A 21,449-nucleotide genomic window follows, 5' to 3' on the forward strand; every position below is an offset into this window, starting at 1 on the left:
ATAAAAAAACAAACTGCCCAACGATGTGAAAAATCAGACTTCGACATAAATGAGCAACAAAAAAGATAAGTTATCGAAACAGTTGCCATAAAAAGGGTTTTCCCTTTTAACAACATACAGATACGTGGCATACCGGAGGCCTCTGAGAAAAACAACACCGTAGGATTTGTGACGGTTTTATTCGATCATCAGTGCAAAGTCTGAGTGACACAGTCGTATGCACTGAGACAGAAGGCACCACTCGCTGGTCGCCAAACCAACTGAACACACTGCTCTTACAAAAGCCATTATTGTCTGCTTCCTGGGCTACAGAATGAGAAAAAAAACATGTAATTCAGCAAGCATAAAAACAGAAGATTAAATCTGAGGGACAGATCATTTGCTTTAACTACGGCTACATGACAGAAATACAGAAGAGGAGGAAACAGGTACAAGACATAATAAAGAAATGGGAAGAGATGAATGTGAAGGGAAACTTGTTTTGCTCAAAGCTCTGCTACAGCTCAAAGAGACAAAATTATAATTATCATTTAAGCCTTTTTTTTTTTTCTTTTTAACGCATGCACTCACTGATGTCACTAATCGCTGATTCATCAAAACTAATAAACGTGTAATGGAACACTTTACGGGGTTATTCTGAGGGTTGTTCTTAATATTTTGTCCATCCTATTTATATTAAAAAGATCTGACAAAATATTAGGAAGTCCTCTTAGTATAACCCAGTGCAGGTTAACAGTACCACAAATTACAGCCTCCAAAATGAACACGACAACACATCAACAGCTTCTGTACATGTACATTGATATGAAATTGAAACATTATTAAAAATAAAGGACACGCTTATAAATGTTGAAACAAAGGAGGCCTTTATTAAAATAGCCAAGTTTAGCCGACAACACATGGGAACCTTTCATAATTGTGAAGAAAATAATGATGACACTATCAGCTTGACAACAATTTTGACAATAGTGATGTCCTCAGAAAGACTGCAGATGGCTTCAAAAGTACAATCTGTAATTGGCAGCTGCTCTGAACAGGCTAGCACTGGTTCATCTTATCTCCTAAAACCACTGTGTTCCTCAGGAAGTAAAAGTGAGTCACTGTAGCACCAAGTGGCCACGGCTGCACCACAAGGTGCTCCTACAAATTACTCACCCAATTTCCCTTGTGACTATATTTTTAGAACAGTGTCTGTAAAAGCTGCAACTGCAGAACAACGCATAAAATGTATTAACTGTATGTGAGGTGTTTTTTGATCATGTCATCTAAACAAATGCCATCCTTTTCATGTGCCACACTGATGGATTTATGGTCCTCATGGCCCTTGGGTGGCACTTTTTGATCAAGATTTTTTCAACCTTGGTTTTCTCAACCAGTGTTCATCCATCCACGGTACCACAATACATCATGTGAGCTGCGAGGATAGAAGAAGGCACAAATTACAACAAATTCCCATCACATACAGAGTGGTGTACCCAATGGAAACTAATTATGAAACTGTTTCAGTGTGCTCATGTTAACCTTCCAGCCTGATACTGTATAATGTCAGTTAAAGCTGCACAAAGTGATTTCTTACAACACTTTGTGGTTATTTAGAAAGCCGTTGTTAGTTAACTGCATCATTTCAGTATTCCATTAAGTTGTTGCAGAACACGCAGAACATAAAGAAATAAAAAAGAATACTCCATGCTGTTTCAAAACTTGTGACATGAGAAGATTTCTGTAAGAATCACATTTTCAGCAATTGGATGGCAGGACCTTATGTTCTCAAAACTGCACACAAAACCCTGCTAACTGCCAACATGCATGAAAAACATACACCCTTAGAATACCCTGGGTCTACAATGAATGGTTGTAGTTTCACAAAGCTGTGAGACTTCTAGAGAAAATGGTCCAAACGGTCTCACTACTTAGTCTCATTGGATCATGCTTTCCTGTCAAACCCAATGTATGTAAATGTAAGACTGGTGATAGTCATGTACACACTTTAGAAAAGGCAGAGATGTAGTTGCACTGCATGCGGTTCACAGCATTTACTACTTTAGTACTTGTAGCATATGTGGACCGATTCTTCAAAAATGACCAGAACCAACAAACACACCTTCTATATCTTACAAAATTTTACTCAAATTCTATTCAGACTTACTGTCGTTTCTGAGGTATGCGGTGGTTTTCTCTTCTGATCTCCAGCCTTGTATTTGCACTTCAATGTTCTCCGCACATGAAGGCCTTCAGTTTATAGACTAACCAATCAGAATGCAGCAAGTGTGACTGACAGTGCTCTTGTCCAATGAAATGCTTTAATGCTGCCGTTGTGCCCACATCATCCAGAGTGTTAACAGTTTACATCTTTTTAATGAAATCCTTCTCAGATTTTTGAAGTTGTGCTATAATACAGATAAAATGTCATATTTTCCTGATCTTACAGGTGCATGCACAAGAAAACATAAAAATTATCTTTTTTTTCTGAAACAAGATTATTCGAGCTGAATGATTTGAATGATGACTAACTGCTCTTCATCTGCAATACGAATGATAATTTTTTTCAATGTGTAGTGTGTTATTTAAGCACAATTCATCCCTAAATATTGCTGATTTTGAGATGTAATGTATATAACAGTTGTCTATAAACAGCAGCCTGCCTGCCAATCACCCACACATCAAGACACTCGCACCAGTCAGTCAATCCTCTTTAACTCCTCCAGCACAGCAGTCAGTCAGACACTCGTTTGTCACAGCTCCCCTTGGATTCCAACTCCAGGCTTCACTCATCTCCCTCAAACTACCCATTACTACTGTGTCATGTTCTGCTTTTGAGTCCAGAACCTGCATTACCCCTAATAGTATGAGGGGACTTCAAAAAGCAATCTGTACTCACGAAGCACTTCTGGGGCTGTACGAGCCTCTGCTTCAGACCCTCATCAACAGTAATGAAGCTACAGTAAATCAAGCAACTCAATTACCAAAAAAAAAAAAGCTTTAGTAACCACCCAATTGTATCATTCCATCTTTGGAGCTCCTGTTCAGGCCACTCAGCTGTCATCATCAGGGCCATCTCAGGTGCCGCCTCCTCCAGTACTTCAGTGCAAAGGTTACTACTTTCCTGATCCTGAGCACTTGGTAAAGGGTTCAACTGGTTGCCATGGATGTTTTTCTCTGACCAGTCTGAGGTACACTACATCATAGGTTTGTTGAGGGAAGTGAACAGTTGAAAGACAAGTTAGCCTCTTGCAATGGCCCTGCTAACCTTGGCTTTGATAAGCAGTTGCACAAGCGACAAATGGCAAAGACACAACATTCCCTCCTTAACACAACACCTTGTCTTCCTCCACCATCTGCAAGAGTGGGATCTTCTCCCATACTCATGGCCTCAACTCCTTACCTTGATTCTTTCTGGTAACCATGGAGAAACAATTTAGTTCAACATAATCTCCACTCCAAATTCTCTTCTCATTTGAGGTCACATATGATGTAGGCTACCTAGCCCACACAACAACAGCCATGCAAGAAAAGTTGGAGTTTGCAGTCTGCCGTTACCCAATGCCTTTACCCAGAGGAAGGTGTTGGGTTCAAAGGCCTGATAGTGATGAGACCCACCCTAATGGAATGGAGGCTGGAATGGAGCCACCGTTTTAGGGTGTGGACTGATTGTACGTATCTCACCTGCATCTACACACCCAAGCACCTCAAATCCCAGCAGGCATATTAGGCAACTGTTTTTAGGAAGATCCAGAGATCAGGAGACTTATCTGGTCTGACACTGGCTTGTGATCTCTCACCAGTTCCTAGTGGATTGGATGGGATCCAGTCCCGGGTCCCTCGCTAGTTAATAATGGATTCCCAGCTCATTACAGATATTCATCATCCTTACACTGACAAGCCTGGCAGGTCACCAGGAGGCTGACATTGAGGAGGGGTTACTGTCATTGTCCTGGCTGTGCCTCTTTCCTTCCTATGTTTCCTTGTTTTTTTCCACCCCCTGGTGTTTGTTGATGGTTCCTTATTTGTCCTCGGTCTCTCTAGTCCTTTACAGACATCAGCCCCTTACAGTGATTGGGGTCTGTCATTCAGACATAAGTCACTTTTCTGCTAATGCTTCATTCAGAGACACCCCCAACAGTAACAGACGGAGCCATGGTACACACACAATATTTGTCATTCACACGAGATTAGAGATTGGTGCTCTCAATATCAGGGCGCACTTATAAATGATTAATGAAATTACTGCTGCTGTGCCATGGACAAATACACACAACTCCCTCTCTTTAAGAGACTAATATGGATCCTGCTGTTGTCTGAAGCTGCAGTTATTTAATAAGTTGCCTGATGTTAGTGTTGTCATGCTAATTTTGCTCTGTGTTGTCTTGAATTTGTGAGACTTGTCTAATCACGGGCCTCAGGTTCACAGTCTTCTCCAGTCATGTGCCTGCTGACCTGCTTCTGTTCCAGCTCAAATGGTAAAGTCCTTCTGCCAAACAGTCAGCCAGCCCCTCACTTTGACAGACACCATGCTCAACTACCTCAGCTTCTAAACACGACAGTCAGCTGCCCATCTCGTCCCACACCACGGTCAGCTCCTCCAGCCTCCAGCAGCTTGTCTGTCAACCGCTCATGTATCAAGGCACTTGTTGCAAAAAAACTGTTTTGATCTGTGTTCTGCTTTTGAGTTCACAGTAACAAAGACATTCTAGTATAAGCATTAACAATAAATCTCACATTAAATCTACGTTTTTAATAAATACATTTTAACATTTTAAAATATGTCCAAACTTTTTAGACCATTACTCAGTAGTCAGTTGCGAAGCCTTTATTTAAAACCACAACAATCAGGTGGTTCTTACATTTGCTAACAGGGGATTTTGAACCGCTCCTCTTTGGGGTTAGAAGGCTTCTTTGCCAGTATTCTTGTGCTTTAGTTCCCTGCACAGATTCTTGATGGTATCCAGGTTTGGAGTCGAAGCCTAAGCTAGAGCAAGATACTGATCGTTTTCTAAACCATTTCTTGACCACTTTGGCTGCATATTTCACATCAGTGTCTTTTTAGGAGGTCCACTGTCCAAAATTTTCTCCAGACTGATGTTTTCCTCCAAATTTTTGTCTTTCCTATTTCTCATAATGCTATTTATGTATTTTTAAAAGAGACACATTCATTTCTATTCATTACATCACCAAGGCCAAGGATCATAGTGACTGGGTTTTTAATGTTGAATGCTTCTCCTTTCTTTGATGAAACAAAAACCCATAACCTATGTCCCTAGGTCCAAACATCTCCATTCCTAAAACATCAACCACAGAATTGACGACTGAACCTTTTTGTTGTCCAGGTGAGCTTTTGCAAAGGTTAGACAAGTTTTTGTTTGTCTTGAAAAAGTGAAGTTTGTGGGGGCTCACCTTGTGCAGTGTCCACTGGGGTCTCTGCCCGGACATGTAGGTACCAGAATTGGTCCGATTCATCAGGATGGCCATGGGGGTAATGCTTGCATTTGTCTTGGCCTCTTGCGCCACCATTCTGGCCATTGCAAGTGTCATTTTTGGCTTCCTATCACACCCTTAGAGGTTGTTGATATACAGATATATAGCATAGTACAATAAATAGCGTGTTATATTGCCACAGAACATGGGAGAAATTACCGAATTATAGAAGCCTGCATTTTCCCAAGAAGTTGTGATAATTTCAAGGTGTATGAACAATTTTGGAAATGGCATTTGTTGTATATATATACATATATATAACATGTTAAAACTTTGTTATTATTATCTCTTAAAACACATCCTATCATCTTCTTGTTATTTTTGACATGTCCAAAAGGAACATGTTAGTCAAATAAAAGAAACATGAAAAGAGCACTGAAAGAGTCTTTTTTTTAAAAATTCTTGCCAAAAACCAAATCAAACTGACATCACTAACATGATTTAATGCTGAAAAGCAATAATAAGAAATAGTAAGGAAAAATAGGAGGGTGACTATTTTTTATAGCCACTGTATGTTGTGGTGTTCCCATATTGCCCATAACAAAAACGCTGAGTGCACTCGCCTATGTAGCTCACATGTTGGTACGTTTCATTGACTGTGTCCGTGCTCCACAGACATGTACAGATGCAACCGCTGCTGCTAGATTGTAATGAAAAACAACCCCAGTCTCATTTCAGTAGATGTCTTAGAAGTTAAATAGCCTTCATAAGCCTCTTAGTTCTAAGGATAAATGCACTGAGTGTGAATCAGGAGGAATTGGTGATATACATGTCTAAATGTTTCAGTGTAAGTGTTGAAGCACCTTAGTGATGTATGATCTTACAGTTTGATTAAAATCTCTATTTTCACTGACATGCCTCCTGCTGTGGATCTGCCCCTGTTCAACCTCTCATCACAACTCATTGTTTTAGGCACTCCTCTGCAACACTCAGCATTTGCAGCTGTCTTTACAGGTTTGTCCATGATTTAGCCGTTAACCAGTGTATAATACTTACAAATAGCTGCAAACGGGATCTGTCCTTTATGATACTTCTGTTAATTATGTTTCACTGAAAGCAATTGTTACAGCTTCTGTAAGGGACTTTGATCAGTTCATATTATAGATTTGTCAGGAGGAGGGATGAAGACCAGCTTGGGGGTTGTGCTTATCCTGTTTTGACATTCCAACAGCCTACAAACCTAAAAAGCTCAGAGACAAAGTTTAATTAATTAATTTATTTGCTATGAAGAAATAGAAAGAAACAAGGAGATGGCCTTTTCTCATTTAAGTAAATAAATGAATGAATGAATTAAAAAAAAATGTTCCCTGTTAAAAACCAAATCAAAAGAGCTGACAAGAATTCTACGGCCCACAACGGGCTCAGTGGATCCTGATCTGAAATCAGTCAGAGAACCACAGTGAGTTAACAGAGAGCATCAATTGCATCTGTTGTGTTACTGCTAAATGGTTTAATTCTACATAAACACAAGCTGTCATTCTGTAAAACTCCAAATACTTTCTGTAAACCCAAAAATACTGGACAAACTACATTAACTACTAACTAACTACTTTCATTTGTTGGACATGTCTGACATAGTGTTTAAACCATAGATGGTCTTTGTCAGGTGAAGGTGAACAAGGCTTCTTTTGCATTGGTTAATACAAATACATAGAAATGTTTCAACAGACATCCCCCACATATAAAATTTCCAGTGCAACCAAGCCGTAATCTAAATGTGCGGATCTATTTTCAGTACAGTTAGAAAATGATTTGACCATGATAGAGATTCTTTTCATGATGAAGTGATGATATAAAATGAGCCGTAGGCGTGAGTGTCAGCATGCAGGTTTATCTTTCTGTCTGTGATGGACTGGCAGCCTGTAGATCAGCTGGGATAGGCTCCAGCCCTGAAACCCTCCACAGGAAAAGAGAAGAGAAAATGGATGAATAGATGGATGTTCATGCAGTAATGTAATAATCTGGGGTTTTCTTTTTTTACTTTGAACCATTTATGTTTCCCCTGTGTATACTGTATGTATCAGTGTATTGATTCAGGAGATGAGGATGTGACATTTTATCATGAACCAACCATGAATGCGAGTGTTTGTTCACTTCTGTACCTTAAGCTGTGGTGACACACGGTCATGAATGAATGAGTAGGTAAGATGGTGAACTGATGTTTTCTACTAGGTTAAGTAATTGACAACTCAAGACGTTTTTTCAGTAGATACGTTTGTATTCTAACTCAATAATTATTTTTGATGACTAATTTTACAACAACAAAGTTTTCACTACTCATGTTTGAGTACCAGGTCCAAATCCTGGTCATTTATAATCACAGTCACAGATACTGGTCTTAGTCTCTGACCACTACAACAGCTACAGCCAAAGCTTTAGTGTAGGGCTTTCTGATGGAATTGTTTTCCTATTTTTAATCAAGAGCGTGGTCCTTTAATTTGAGAGCATTATTTTTTTTCTTCTTTTTCCAATCAGATTTTATAATGCTTCCCCTTAAAACCCTGCCCCCATGTCACAAATAGCCCCTGCTCAGATATAGATCTACTCTGCTCCTCCAGTTCCTAGATTCTGTATAAAATAAAATTAAAAAAAACAAAAAACTCTGTGCTGTTTCTATATAAAGATGTAGTACTTTATTCTGCTGTGACCGTAAATGTGACCGGAGCAAAAAACGCCCAGGGTCATTGTTCAGGGGGCTAAATATAGGAAATGTCATTCTAAGTTAAGTTCTTAGGGTTCTAAGTAAAGACTGAGAGGGACTTAAATACACATTTATACATATCTGAGTTGAACTTCATTGCCTTTAAATGATACGTTGTCATTAAGCAATCAAGATAATCAACATCACCAAGAGAAGCAACTTTCAGACCAGTGAAGAGTGAGTGAATTTAAAACAAACAGAACATAGTTAACATGCTGAATACATAATAGAAGTAGTAAAACTTGCAGTATGAGTAGCTGTTTAGATGAACTGTCATTACGAATAAAGATTTTAGGTGTATTGTTTTAAACTGACTGCATTAACAGGGGAAAGAATCATTTAGGCTTTCTGGTTGCTGTAGGGACTGTATTTACATAATTATCTTTTTTATTCCAGAAATCTGAAAAAATATGTAATCTGCCCAGGGGTATCTAGCCATTTTCCCACAACCACAAGTACAAGCTGTGCCTTAGAGGAGTCAGAGACAGTCCTCTGAGTCACAGTCCAGATAATAAAAGTGCCAATTTTTTGTCACTCGGTCCTCACTGCCATAGCAATGGCAGTGGTAAATGGCACTATTACACATTGTTCCTTCCATTCCTCTTTCTAACCCTTTTTTTCTAAAACACAGCAAGGACAGACAGAGAAGGAGGGAAGGCTGGAACCAAACCGACGTGCTCAGAATAAAGAAAGAAGCCCCAAGCCCAGAAGGAACTAATGTCAAAATAAGAAATGAAAGAAAACAAAAGCACGGGCACACAGCGATGTTGTTCATAAAGAAGTTTGTGAAATGATCACAAGCTTATCCCTGAGGGATTTTTTTTATTTATGCTTATACAGAGAGAAAGATGAAAGGTGCAAAGAAATGTGTCAATGAGCAACAAGGAGAAGAAAGTTAATCCTAAAGGTGCTCTAATCACAGCATGTTTTCTATGTACATACTGTGGGACTATCCTGGTTTTGTTGGAATACTGCAGGCGGTTATTCAAGGCTGCCGGGCAGCTCTGTGGTAAAGCACAAACAAGAGCACCAACTGATTACAGAGACATGAATCCCAAAGAGCTTAACAAGAAAATCATGTCCTTTGTAGTCTGCATAAGACTGCAATACCACTTATTTTCACCAGCAAGGGAATACATAGTGCCCGGATATGGATGAAAATGACTGATGTTAGAATTTGGTGAAAATGAGCTGTGACTTTCTATTTGGTTTTGATACTTCATTGATTAAACTTCAAGTAATTGATTACAATTATCGTGACTCAAAATACACAGTTTAATGAGAAACAGTTTTCTTACAGTAATATTGAAAGGGTAATGAAGGTATGAAATGTCATTTTTTAAAATGTGATTAAGATACAATCTTTTCATGTAACTCTGAGAGGTTTCACAGATTGTTCTGAAGTGTTCTAAATAGGGGTAGGACTGACAAAAATAATGTGTTAAAGTCCCACCCCTAATATACTTAAAGTGTTAATTACGATTAATTAATTACAACAAAAATAACGCATTAAAGAAAATTAACACATTTCATCGCAATTTGCAACCAGACAACACGTAACATTGTCGGTGTCTGATTTCATGGTCACCGATCACAGTGATGCACAAGATTCATCAGCGCTACGCTAACAACACGAAACATGGAGGAAACCGATGAGAGGGCTTTGCTTGGACTGATGGAGGGTAAGTTTCAATTTAAAAAAACTGCCTGATGGAAACCTTGACAAGACTAGCAGTGATCTAAATGTCCCATCCCTTGTTACAGAAAACAAATGCAAACTGTGCAAACATAAAAATACATGTTTTAGATCATAACTGTACATAGTGAAGCAAGAAGGTTAGTCTGATAAAGCATTCATCCCCAAAGGCCAAACATCCAGAAAGACACCAGGCTGCATTGATACGTGTACTTAGACTAGAAACAAGCAGGGAGGACTGCTATCAGCCCACTCACATCATCACTTCAACGGAACATTTTCAGAAGCATGAAGTTGCTAAAAGGTCTCACCATAGAAGAGATGAGGAAGCTGATTGAAATACATCAGTGGGTTCCGAAGCTATTTCTAAGCTTCTGGGTTTTCAAAGACCGAGAAAGGCAGAAATTATGTGTAAACGGAAAAGACTTGGAACAACATGCCAATGATCCCAAATATAGTAATAAAGACTAAATCCACCTCTGCATGACTCAAAAGGTCAACAGTTGAAGTTTTGAAGTGACCTAAACAGTCCGGACCTAGACTCCATTAAGATGCTCTGGCAGGACCTGAAAACAGGAGTTCATGATCCTCCAGTCTGACTGGGCTAATGCAAAAGTTTTCCACAACAACAACGTCCAGGGTTGTACTTTCTTTCTTAGTTTTTACCAGCCTGTCTGTGTGTTACCAGTACTCTCTGTTTGCCCGACATTCAGGATGCACATGGAAGTGTGCTGTAGTTACATTCTTATGTAATAAACCCTCTCTGACTGGCACAGTGCCAGTATTGGGCTCTTTTGAATGCAGGTATATTGCTCAATTTGTGCAAAAATTAAACATAGCATCCTATTTATCATGGTTATTTTTTGCTGAAGATTGTGTGGATAAATGCGTCCATTCATGTAAAGCACTGATATTTTTGTACTATTTAAAGAAACACCATAATATTTGAATCATACGTCTCATCTACTATTTGTTTAAGATGATTACAGGGAGAGAAAGAGCTCACCTGTAGTCAGAGACCAGCACACTGCGCTGTCAATTCATGAGTTTGTCTCAACAGAAATGGTCGATTCTATTTAAGGCAGTATTAAAAGAATCAAATCAGACAGGATTGTTTAGCTCTACCACCCATCATGCCTACATTGTTCTCTAAGTTCTTCTAGTTTCAAGAGCAAATGTATTTGCAGCTATGAAACTGGACAGTGACGGCATCTGCATTCTAAACTGTTGATACCCACATTCTACACAGCGAGGAGCTGATATCATCGAAGGCTGGACGAAATCTTGAAGAAACCCCCCCCCAAAAAAACAGATCCTTTAATTATAGGTAACGTAATTATCTACAAATCTCATCGACACATAAGCTCATTTCTTTGTCTGACTTTTGCTATACTTAACAGAATATCTCTTAAACAGCAAAAGAAAACAAGGCTCAGTATAACCAAAACCCCAAACTCCCAGTAAGTCACAAAAGACGATGGCCATGCCAAAAAAACATGACATCCATCCCAATATACACGACTAACAACACTGACAGAGTTTTGTAAAACGATTTCTGCCGAGGCTTTGCCATCATTTAAGCTAACATCAACTACAACACAACTCACACATGCAACAAAGAGAATGGTTGCAGGGGATGAAAGAAAGAAATATTATAATTCTTACTATGATGAAATGGATGCTAAGGGTACAGGGCCGTATGGAAAGCAAGAAGGAAACACAAACCATTTCCTCCATCATGGGGAATGTGAATGCCCCGGTGAATGAGAAGGGCTCAGGGTGCTGATGAGGACACAGCAGGACTGTCCTGAATGCAGGGTTGTGTGCTTCACTGAGACATGGCTGCATAAGTATTTTCAGGACTTTAAATCCTCTGTAACTGGCTTTCAGACAGTATGAGTGGACAGAGATTGCAGAAAGAGTGGTAAGAAGAAAGAGGGGGGAGATAGCAGTGTTGTGATATTTGTGATTGTGTTTGCTGTCCTGGTCATCTTACTGTGAAGTGTTTCTGCAGCCAAGACATTGAACTATTAGCAGGAAGTTTGCATATCTGTCCAGACAGTGTCACTGTTAGTTTTGTTTTCTTGTTCTTGTTTTTCCTGCCTGTGTGATCGTCTGCCCTCAAAAGTATGGTCCAATTTATTCCTTGTTACCATTATCTGTACACATACATACATACATATATATACTTCAATTACTATACATATTTGACATCTTAATCAAGACATAACAATGTGCTTTACTATTTTTTCAGTTTTCTTTGTGAAACAGTAAATTCAAAAAGTCATGGAACACAATAATAATTATATTTTAGCATTAAAAGTATAATTTTTGGTGAAACACTTTACATACTGGTGTATTAACCACTACAGAAACACAAGAAATGATTTGTGGTCATTACTAATGCTGTTAATTAGGGCAGTTGTGACAGAAACCTTACATTGGGTAGTGGTCGAATAAATTTGTTAAGCACTGTGTTTAAACTGAAAATTATTTAAAAAGTTTAAGGCTGCATGTAGAGATGAAGGTCACACTGTCACTGGATGTGGAAATGGTGAAGAATGCATGTTGAAACAACATCAACTTTGCAACCTGACATTTGTTCAGTTTACATTCCGGCTAAATATTTCAGCCTCCTGACAGCATCTGGTTGTAGATATTGTTTCAACATTAAAATGTTTGCTGACAACTATGGACTATGTATCTTTTCCAGTTTTTAAATAGTGACAACTGACTCACATCATCAGGATGTTAAATGATTTTGATATTAGGCAAAACGCTAACTTGAACATGTGAAGGAGTTGGTAACCCTCATGCTGCCATGCACCTTATAGTCTCATTAAACTGAATTAAACTGAAAATAGTAGAGGCAGATTAGCAGACTGGAGAGCAGAATGAAACACAAACCTTTGTAGTAAAAGAGACATCTGTCAGTCAGGACAAACCACCTCTTGCTCCACTGCTTCACTCCACTGCTGGCCTGTGGGAACACACACAACACACCATCGTAATCATCATCTTTATCTTCGTCATCATTGTTAGGAACATGATTATCAACAAAATCCCAAAGAATGTCAAAAAACAACAATGGATACAACAACATTTTTTTCTCCACTGTCCTGCTGTGAGGATCTCTCTTCACATCACCTGCTTGTTTACTTGAGTCTAGCTGGACTTCGCCTAAGCAGGAAGTTTGTCTGTGAACACACCTCTCCCATTTTCAACATGAAATGGTGAGATCACCGGTTTTCTTGGGCATATTATTTTGAATGGTTTTGACTTTTAACATGAGTAACTCTGCTGCTTATCACTAATGCTATGGGACTCTACGTCAGAGCAGCTGCTATTATGCTCAGCAGATCCCGTTCATTTGCTCAGCAGTAGGGCGAAAATAATCCAAGGTGACTGAATGACTTGACTCCTATTTGTACTGGAGAAATATGCACATTTTAATTCCCCAGAAGCCTGTGTAGAAGCTTTTTAGGTGCTGAACAACCAACAGTAGCTCACTTTCAGTTTCCTATTTTGCTTTTTGTCTTGGACAGCTGCAACACAAACACACATAAATAAGATGCATACCCACAGGTCAGACGTAAATAGAGCAGCAAAAAAAGCAAAGTACTTTGTCAGAACAAGTACTCAAATAGAAGGTAAATTAGCCAGCAAAATAACTACTTGAGTTAGTAGCTTTGTAAAAATAAATAAATAAATAAATATTACTATGTAGTGAGTTACTTAGAAAAGAAAATTAATAAAAAAATGTCCACTTTTTGTCACATTGATATAACTGGCATCATCCAGCAGAGGTCCACCCTCATTAAAGATAATAGGGACTTTTTTTTGCTTGTTGTCGCTCTTATCTTATCTTATCTTATCTTATCTTATCTTATCTTATCTTATCTTATCTTATCTTATCTTACATTATACTATCCACAACCTATCTCCAACAGTTTTTCTCTTGTTTCCTCTGATTCCAACACTTTAATTCATTCACAAAAAATATAAATAAATAAATCAGTTGCCAAAGATGCTCCGTGTACGTACTGAACATAACTATACACTGTGCATAGCAGCGCTTGATGCCAAATTCTTAATAAACATTTATAAAATGCATTGATCTGATATGAATACAGTCTTACTGAGAAATTCTGACTGCAGGACTTGATATGGTGCTGATGGTTTTACTCATTCTATTGGAAATGCTAGAACTACAGAAATACTCTCTTGCTCTTTTATCTCATAATGTGTCTTTGACTGGGGTCTGAAGCCTGTTTCCTCACCACAGAGACACATAGCCATACATTCCAACCCAGTCGTCACTCACATCCAAGTAACTCCTGAGGAGACATGCTCGCGCTGTGGATTTCTGGCTGCACCACATCATTTTGCTGTCAGCTTTTTGCTGCACATGTTATTGAACTCACAGTCATGCAGCGTAAGGCCAATGCAACACTTCTTGTGGCAGAATTTTTGGCCTGTACGACTGAAGCAGTTGCAGTTTGGAGGGTTGTAAGCACATGATTGACTGTTTTTTATTCTTAGCCTGTGAAGTCCCACTGACTTATTATCTACTTATAGGGACAGCTAAGGTGAGACAGGAAAGAAAGGAGGAAGAGGGAGAGGGGCTGACGAGTCTTAGCCTTAGTACATGTTGTGCTCCTCCACCAGGTGAACTATTGGAACAATTTGAGGTAATTTCGTGCTGAACTGTTGTAAAATTTGGGATTCATAGATATCTTTGCAACCCAACTGAAGTACTACGTGCTCTTGGTGTTTTGACTGCAGCAACATGAAGCGCAGATCAAACAAAACTACAAGACTTGACCTTTCCAGTGAAGTTGGTCGCATGTCTGTGTAACAAAGTTTGGATAAATAACGAATGGTCTGCACTTATGTTGTGCTTTTCTACCTCAGTTGTACTTAAAGTGCTTCATAATGTGTTTCTCATTCACCCATTCACACACCATGTTCACACAGCAAAGGCATCAGAGCTGCTAAGCAAGGTGCCTGCTTTCCAACTTTGGGTTCACTGTCTTGCCCAAGGACACTCTGGAAGGGATGGGGAATCAATCACCAGTGTAGTGATTAGTGGACAACCCATTCTACCACCTGAGCCACAGTCACCCCGTGATAAGAAGAATAACTTTACATCAGATTTAATCACAGGAACGATCTGCATACATGTGTGAATCACACCTGAACTCTTCACTGCAGCAATATGGAACAATGAAACTTTGTCATAATGATTTTCACATATTTGTACATACAGTAGTAACCATGTTATAAAGACGGATCAAATAAAGGTGAAATATCCTAAAATCTTTACTAATATTATACACTTCTGTACAATGTACCACATATTAAAACAAACAAACAAACAAAAACTCTTTCTATTGGTAATAGTTGTTTCTTTCTATGGACAAAGTTTTGAAATTGCAGCAAGTTTCTTCATCCCCTCAAACATAGGGCCAACATTGCAGTGCCTATGTACTCCTCTTGGAAAATGTTCCCTTTTAATGCATTTCAACATTAAATAATTGGATTTGTTGACAAAAATTTACAAAAAAAAAAGAATTCATGTCAAAGTGAAGGCAGGTTTCTACAATGTATTGCAAATAATTAAAAAAAAAAAAAAAAAGTAAAATAAGTGATTGCATTAAAATTCACTCCCTTTAAATCAGTTTTTAATAGATGTGTGTTTTGCAGCAGTTACAGCATTGAGCCTATTTGGACACATCTGGACCATACAATTCCATCTCATTCCTCTTTGTATAACTGCTTCAGCTCTGTCAAGTTTCATGGAGATTACAAAATAACAGATCCTCTCAAGTCCAAATTTTGAATGAGATAGTTTGGGTTTTGACTCAGACACTCCACAACGGTCACCTTGTTGTCTTTAAACCATTTCTGTGTAATGCTGACTGTATGTTCTGGGTCATTGACTTGCTGGGAAAAAAAATCTTCACTCAAATTGCAATTATCTTCTGGACCTCATCAGATTGTCCTCCAGGACTTCCCTGTACAAAACAATCTTCTTTCAGCTGAACTCAGACTCTCCCACACGCCTCCCAAGTCTCCCAAACTCTAGTTTTGATTTATTATGAGCCTTTTTCAACAGTGACCTTAGTTTTGCCACTCTTCCATAAAGCTTGAGCTGATTAAGAATCTGGGCAACAGTTCTTCTATGCACAGTCTTTTCCATCTCAGTCACTGAAGCTTCTAACTCCTTCAAAGGACTTGCATGCTCTGCTAGTTTTTGTTCTAGGCAGATTTACACATCTGACATATTCATTATGTTTCTTAATTGTGGATCTAACTGTACTTCAAGGTATATTCAGTGTCTGACATTTTCTGCATCCATCCTCTGACTTTTCAGTGCAGTTCTTTTGTCTTCATAGTGTACAAAATAGCATACAGTATTATCAAATCAAATGATGGCAGCCCTAACTGTTTGCAACAAAAACAAAATACAGCATCCAGTGTTAACCCTTATAATGACGAAGACAATAGCTCAAAAGCAAAGGTATGGTGATATCACACCTCGCCACAAAAGACCCTAACAAAACCCACTGTGGCAGGGAGAGCACGAACAACCCACAAAACGAGGGGGAGGAGCAACAAACCCCCAATTGAAACCAAAACTCAGGTGTTAATGGCTCCTTTTAGGTTGTAAGTATCTGGAACTCTCAACTAGTCAGTCAGAACTGATGAAGCCTCTTGGATGAGAGGTGGAACGTCTTCAAGAAACTCAAGCAAGTCCAGTTGCTTCGATTAATAATGAGAATAACCATGACCTGGATGACTGAGAATCTTCACAGACGTACGCTGAACTGGGCCTAAGACTTTAACATGTTAATTTTGATTAATTAATCCCAGAAAAAATAAAGAACCAACGCATTTCATGGCACCTTTCTCAGATCCTTAATTTCTGGCACACCGGTAGCACACACTCCAGCCTAGTAGGTTCCTGTACTGCACCTTGCCAAGTTGGTTGGCCGGATGCACTGAGTGACATCAGTGTCCAAGAAAGTTTGGTGAACAGTGATGGAAGACAAGACCGCATTGCTTGGCTTGTTGTTTTTTTAAACTTCCCAACTGCAGGATAAGAGCATGACCACGTGGAAATTGTACAACAAACAGTTTTAAGACAAAAGAAGTCTTAAAATGTTGAATATAATAGCTAGAACTGCACTTTGAATGCACTAATCTTTAAATGACAGATGAAAAATGCACAGATAAATAGAGATGACAAATAAACATTTGTGTTGTTTAAGTTCACAGATATGTCCACTCATTGATTCAGTTGCCAACCAAAATGTATTTGAACTGAAAAAGCTTATTGCGACAAAGATTGCTAGTTGATAAAAATGTGATTAATCGCAAATAATTACAAAACCTCTAATTGTTTGATACATTTTTTAATCACCTCTCACCACTATGCTGAACACCACATTTCCATAATTCCAATTCTTCCACAGTTTCCATCAATTCCATAAAATTTATTTTATAACTGAGCAAAAAAGGGAAAAAGTTTTACCTGCTTGTACAGCCATCCCTGTTTGGAAACCTCTGCTTTGGGATTCCTGCGCATAGAGTTGGAGCGCTTTCCAAACATAGCCGCTTTTCTGGGAGTACGAGCCGTCTGCAGATAATCAGAGATGTCAAAGAAGAGAGCTTACATATTGATTTCATTTATTTTTTTAAAAAAACCAAACGTTTATCAAACACTCAGCATGCATAAATCGTGTGTGTGTGTGTGTGTGTGTGTGTGTGTGCTTACCCGAGTGTGAGACTGGGCTTCTGGAGACAGATTTGACACCATACTTGCACTTTGGGAATGAAGGATCTCATCAGCAGTATTTACCTTCCCATTCATATCCACACCACAGTGCCTGGACAGAAAAGCAAAGGCAAGATTTAGTGAATCAGTGTATCCTTTCCCAGTATGTTGAAGATGAATCTGCTGCAGTTTAAAACGTCATAGAATATAAATAGCCACTAAAGACCTTCATCACGACAGAAAAGACTAGTCAATACACCTACATCTATCCCACAAGGACTTGTGGCGATCATGTGAAGAGTGATTTATACTTCTGCAAAAAATCATTGCCCTGTAAATACAAATTTAAATGACTAAAATGTGATATTTTTATTTATTTATTTGTTTGTTTTTGCATGAATCTGCATTTAATAAATTGAAACAACAAAATGAAATGATCCTAAGAATTTTAGTAAAAGTCTGAAACAGAAATCTAATTTACAAAAGTACTCAGGCCCCTAATTCAGTACTGGAAGCCCATTTGGTAACCATGACAGCTTTGGGAAAGTTTTTACAGGCTTCATACATTTAGACTCAGAAAGTTTATCCCATTCTTCTTCTCTGTCAGATAAGATTAGTGCCAATGAACTGCCAACTTTAGGGTTTCCACAGATGTGGTCTAAGCCAGTCCAGGACAGCCACACCTGTCCCAAAGCATGGTCTTGGCTAGAGTTAGGTATAATTTGTAACAGTCATAAGAGGCATTTTCTGCATTTTCCTGATAATACTTTTACATTAAGGTCCCATATTGTGCCATGCTATGCCTCATCTAGGGGTGGCTGACACATAACATGTTAACATGTAACATATAATAACACAATTTCATATAATTTCATTATATTAATTTTGTAATTTAAGAATTTAATGAAGTTGTTGTTGTTGTTCCACTTTGCAAATGCAAGCACCTCTCTCTTACTGGAGATGCAGACATGGATCCTACTGCTGTCTGATGATGCATGTATTAAAACATTCTGAAGTAATAGTTCTAAAAGCTGGACGGTACAAACTTCAGCTCATCTTGTGAAGGATGAAAAGCATTAGTCTTCAAGCTGTTAGTGTCTGTTTCCATGGCAGTAAAGTTATATTGTCAGACATTTTATTTTGTAGCCAAATTGATTTAAAATTGTAAAGCAAAGTGAGAAAAGTGTAATGTGTTTTTGGCACATCAACTGTGTATTAAGTGCTCTCTGTGATGTTTTTGGCAAGTGCTGGTGCTGAAATGTGGAAACATTCTTCCCTAAATCCCTTCACACAACTCAATGTACTCGCTTGTCTATCCATTAATGTGACAGTTTTGTTCAGACTTAAACTGTGTTGAAAGTGACACATAAATGTTACTAGGTCTGACTTAGTAACATTGCTGGCATGACTTTTATGTAAACATGACGAAGGTGTAGATTTGGTCATGTAGCCAGCATGTTATACTGGCATTGGATTAACAGCTCAGGGTGCATTTCTGTAATTATAACATGTCCATTATCAAAACTGGGATGCCTGCAAGCTCCATGTGGACATGATTAGGAACAACTCAATCAGCCATCAGACAATTTACCTTCTGCTGCATCAGAGCCTGTTCAGTTGGATTAACGCGATTGATGTTCTGCCTATTTGGGCACTGACCTTCCACATTATTATCAGGAACCAGGACCACAGTTTAATGAGGATGATCAGAAAAAAATGACAAGTTATTTTGTATCAAATGGATAATATCTGCATAAATGGATTCAGATAGATATGAAAAAAATCCATAAATCATTAATCACTTAACACCTCAAAATTTCTTAAGCAATTGACTGGCAGTGAATGACTTTTTTTCTACCAGTTCATCATCAGAAAATTACAGTTTTTTCTGTGTGTGTGTGTGTGTGTGTGTGTGTCACACACAGAAAAAAAAACCTGCAAGAAATCTGGAGATTTTTCTCTTTCTATTCAGGGTTTGGATTACATAACTCCTGATGTGAATTTTTGTTCTACCACATATGGGCCAGAGAACTGAGCCCGTGTGCTGGATCCAACTCATGGAAGCAGCACTAAAATCTGCTCATCAGGCTAAAAAAGTAACGAATCATGACTTTTTAGGCTCATGCTCTTGGAAAGTGCTCACACAATCCAAATGATTATGTTCAACTCCAGGTGACTCTGCTAACTACTTTCCTTTGAGGAGAGGTAGGGAACCACAGATCATTTGGCCAGTCATCATATCAGCAGGACTGCAGCTGCTGGATTCCTGTGTGGAGTCTCTTAAAGCAATCAATAACATTGGAAGATTCCCATATCACTCTCTTCCAGATTCAAAACTATACTTTCTTAAAATTTAAACTTTGTTGGAAGTGTTCTACATCACCTTGGGACTCTGGATGGTAAGAACTACATGTCCATTCATCCACTCATCCATTTTCTTTTTTTTATCCATGATCGGGTTGCAGTGGGAGCAGGCTAAGCAGTTAATTCCAGATGTCCTTCTACCCAGAAATGCCTTTCACTTCCTCCTGGGGAATATTAAGGCATTCCCAGGCCAGATTTCTTGGTCTGCCCCTGGGTCTCCCCAGTAGGAAAACCCCCAAAGGAAGTCAAGGCATCCTGATTAAAACATGTGGACTTGCTGGTCAAAGTCCCATGACCCCCGCAACAACTTTGCTGGGGTAAAGAGCTAGTTCACTGTTCCATGGTCGGGACGGATTCCGCATTGTTCTGCCAGCATCTGAGGTTCGACAGCTGGTCGGAGGCTCATTTCCAGCAAGCTGGTATCAACTTTTCTCGGAAGGCTGAAGAGTGTGATACCTCAGGGACTGAAGCACTCCCTCTGGACCCCCTTTTTAAAACCACCCTCATCTGCTACTCTGCAAGCACTGTCCCTGACCTTCATGTGACATTGAAAAGGTATGTCAACCCTGACAGTCCAGCAGTGTCCAAGGCCTCAAGCATCTCTGGGAGAATCTCACCCGCCTTGCATCCTGCCACCTAAAAGCCTCTTAAGCAAACTCTACCACAGATATGGATTCTCCTGACTCTGCTTCATTCAAAGAGGGCATGTTGGCCAGGTTTAGGAGCTCCTCAAAGTGCTTCTTCTACTGTCCAAAAATATCCCCAGTCTGGGTCAGTAGTTCTCCCCCCCCAGCTGAACACAGACTCTGGGAGGCCTTGTCTTTCCCCCTCCTGAGGCGTTGAACAGTTTGCCAGGACTTCACTGGGGCTAACTGAAGGTCCTTCTCCTTAGCCTCTAAAAACTCCTCGCTTGCCTGAGACTGCTGGTCCTGCAGCCCTTCTGGCCCCCCAGTAGCTGTCTGTTCATCAACCACAATTCCTAACAGCTGCCTCCACAAAAGATGTTTTGAGCATGACTCACTCAGATTTCATGTCCCCAATCTCCCCCAGAAGACATGAAAAACTTTCCAGAGGTGGGAGTTGAAGACCCCATGAACAGGGGCCTCCGCAAGACATTTCAAGTTCACTTTTACAACATGTTTGGGTTTACCAGGGTCTGTCCAGCAGTCGTCCCCACCATCTAATTCCATTCACCTGCAGGTGGCGATTAACTTACAGATCGCTCCTCCCTTCACTCGAGTATACAAGACATAAAGCTGCAGGTCTTATGGCATGATCACAAAGTCGGTCATCAACCTTTGGTCCAAGGTGGTCTGGTACCAAATACACTTATGACCAGTCTTTTGCTCGAACATAGTGTTGGTCATAAATAACCCATCGCTAGCACAAAAGTTAAACAAGAAAACATCATTGGTTCAGATGAAGGGGGCTGCAGG

At 39.3% G+C, this 21,449-nt stretch overlaps 1 protein-coding gene across 1 annotated transcript in view; it reads right to left on the minus strand.

The window, feature by feature from the left end:
* plekha6 (pleckstrin homology domain containing, family A member 6) overlaps nt 1-21,449 on the minus strand; it is a 103,850-nt gene that overhangs the window by 53,420 nt on the left and 28,981 nt on the right. The window contains exons 3-5 of the mRNA XM_008302846.1: nt 17,650-17,761; nt 17,407-17,511; nt 12,777-12,849 (exon numbers count right to left, since the gene is read on the minus strand). Of these exons, the coding sequence (XP_008301068.1) occupies nt 12,777-12,849; nt 17,407-17,511; nt 17,650-17,745 (274 nt within the window). The 5' untranslated portion in view covers nt 17,746-17,761. The remainder of the gene's footprint in view (nt 1-12,776; nt 12,850-17,406; nt 17,512-17,649; nt 17,762-21,449) is intronic.

Source organism: Stegastes partitus, unplaced genomic scaffold, assembly GCF_000690725.1.
Source record: "Stegastes partitus isolate 25-593 unplaced genomic scaffold, Stegastes_partitus-1.0.2 Scaffold1895, whole genome shotgun sequence".
Taxonomy (NCBI): domain Eukaryota; kingdom Metazoa; phylum Chordata; class Actinopteri; family Pomacentridae; genus Stegastes; species Stegastes partitus.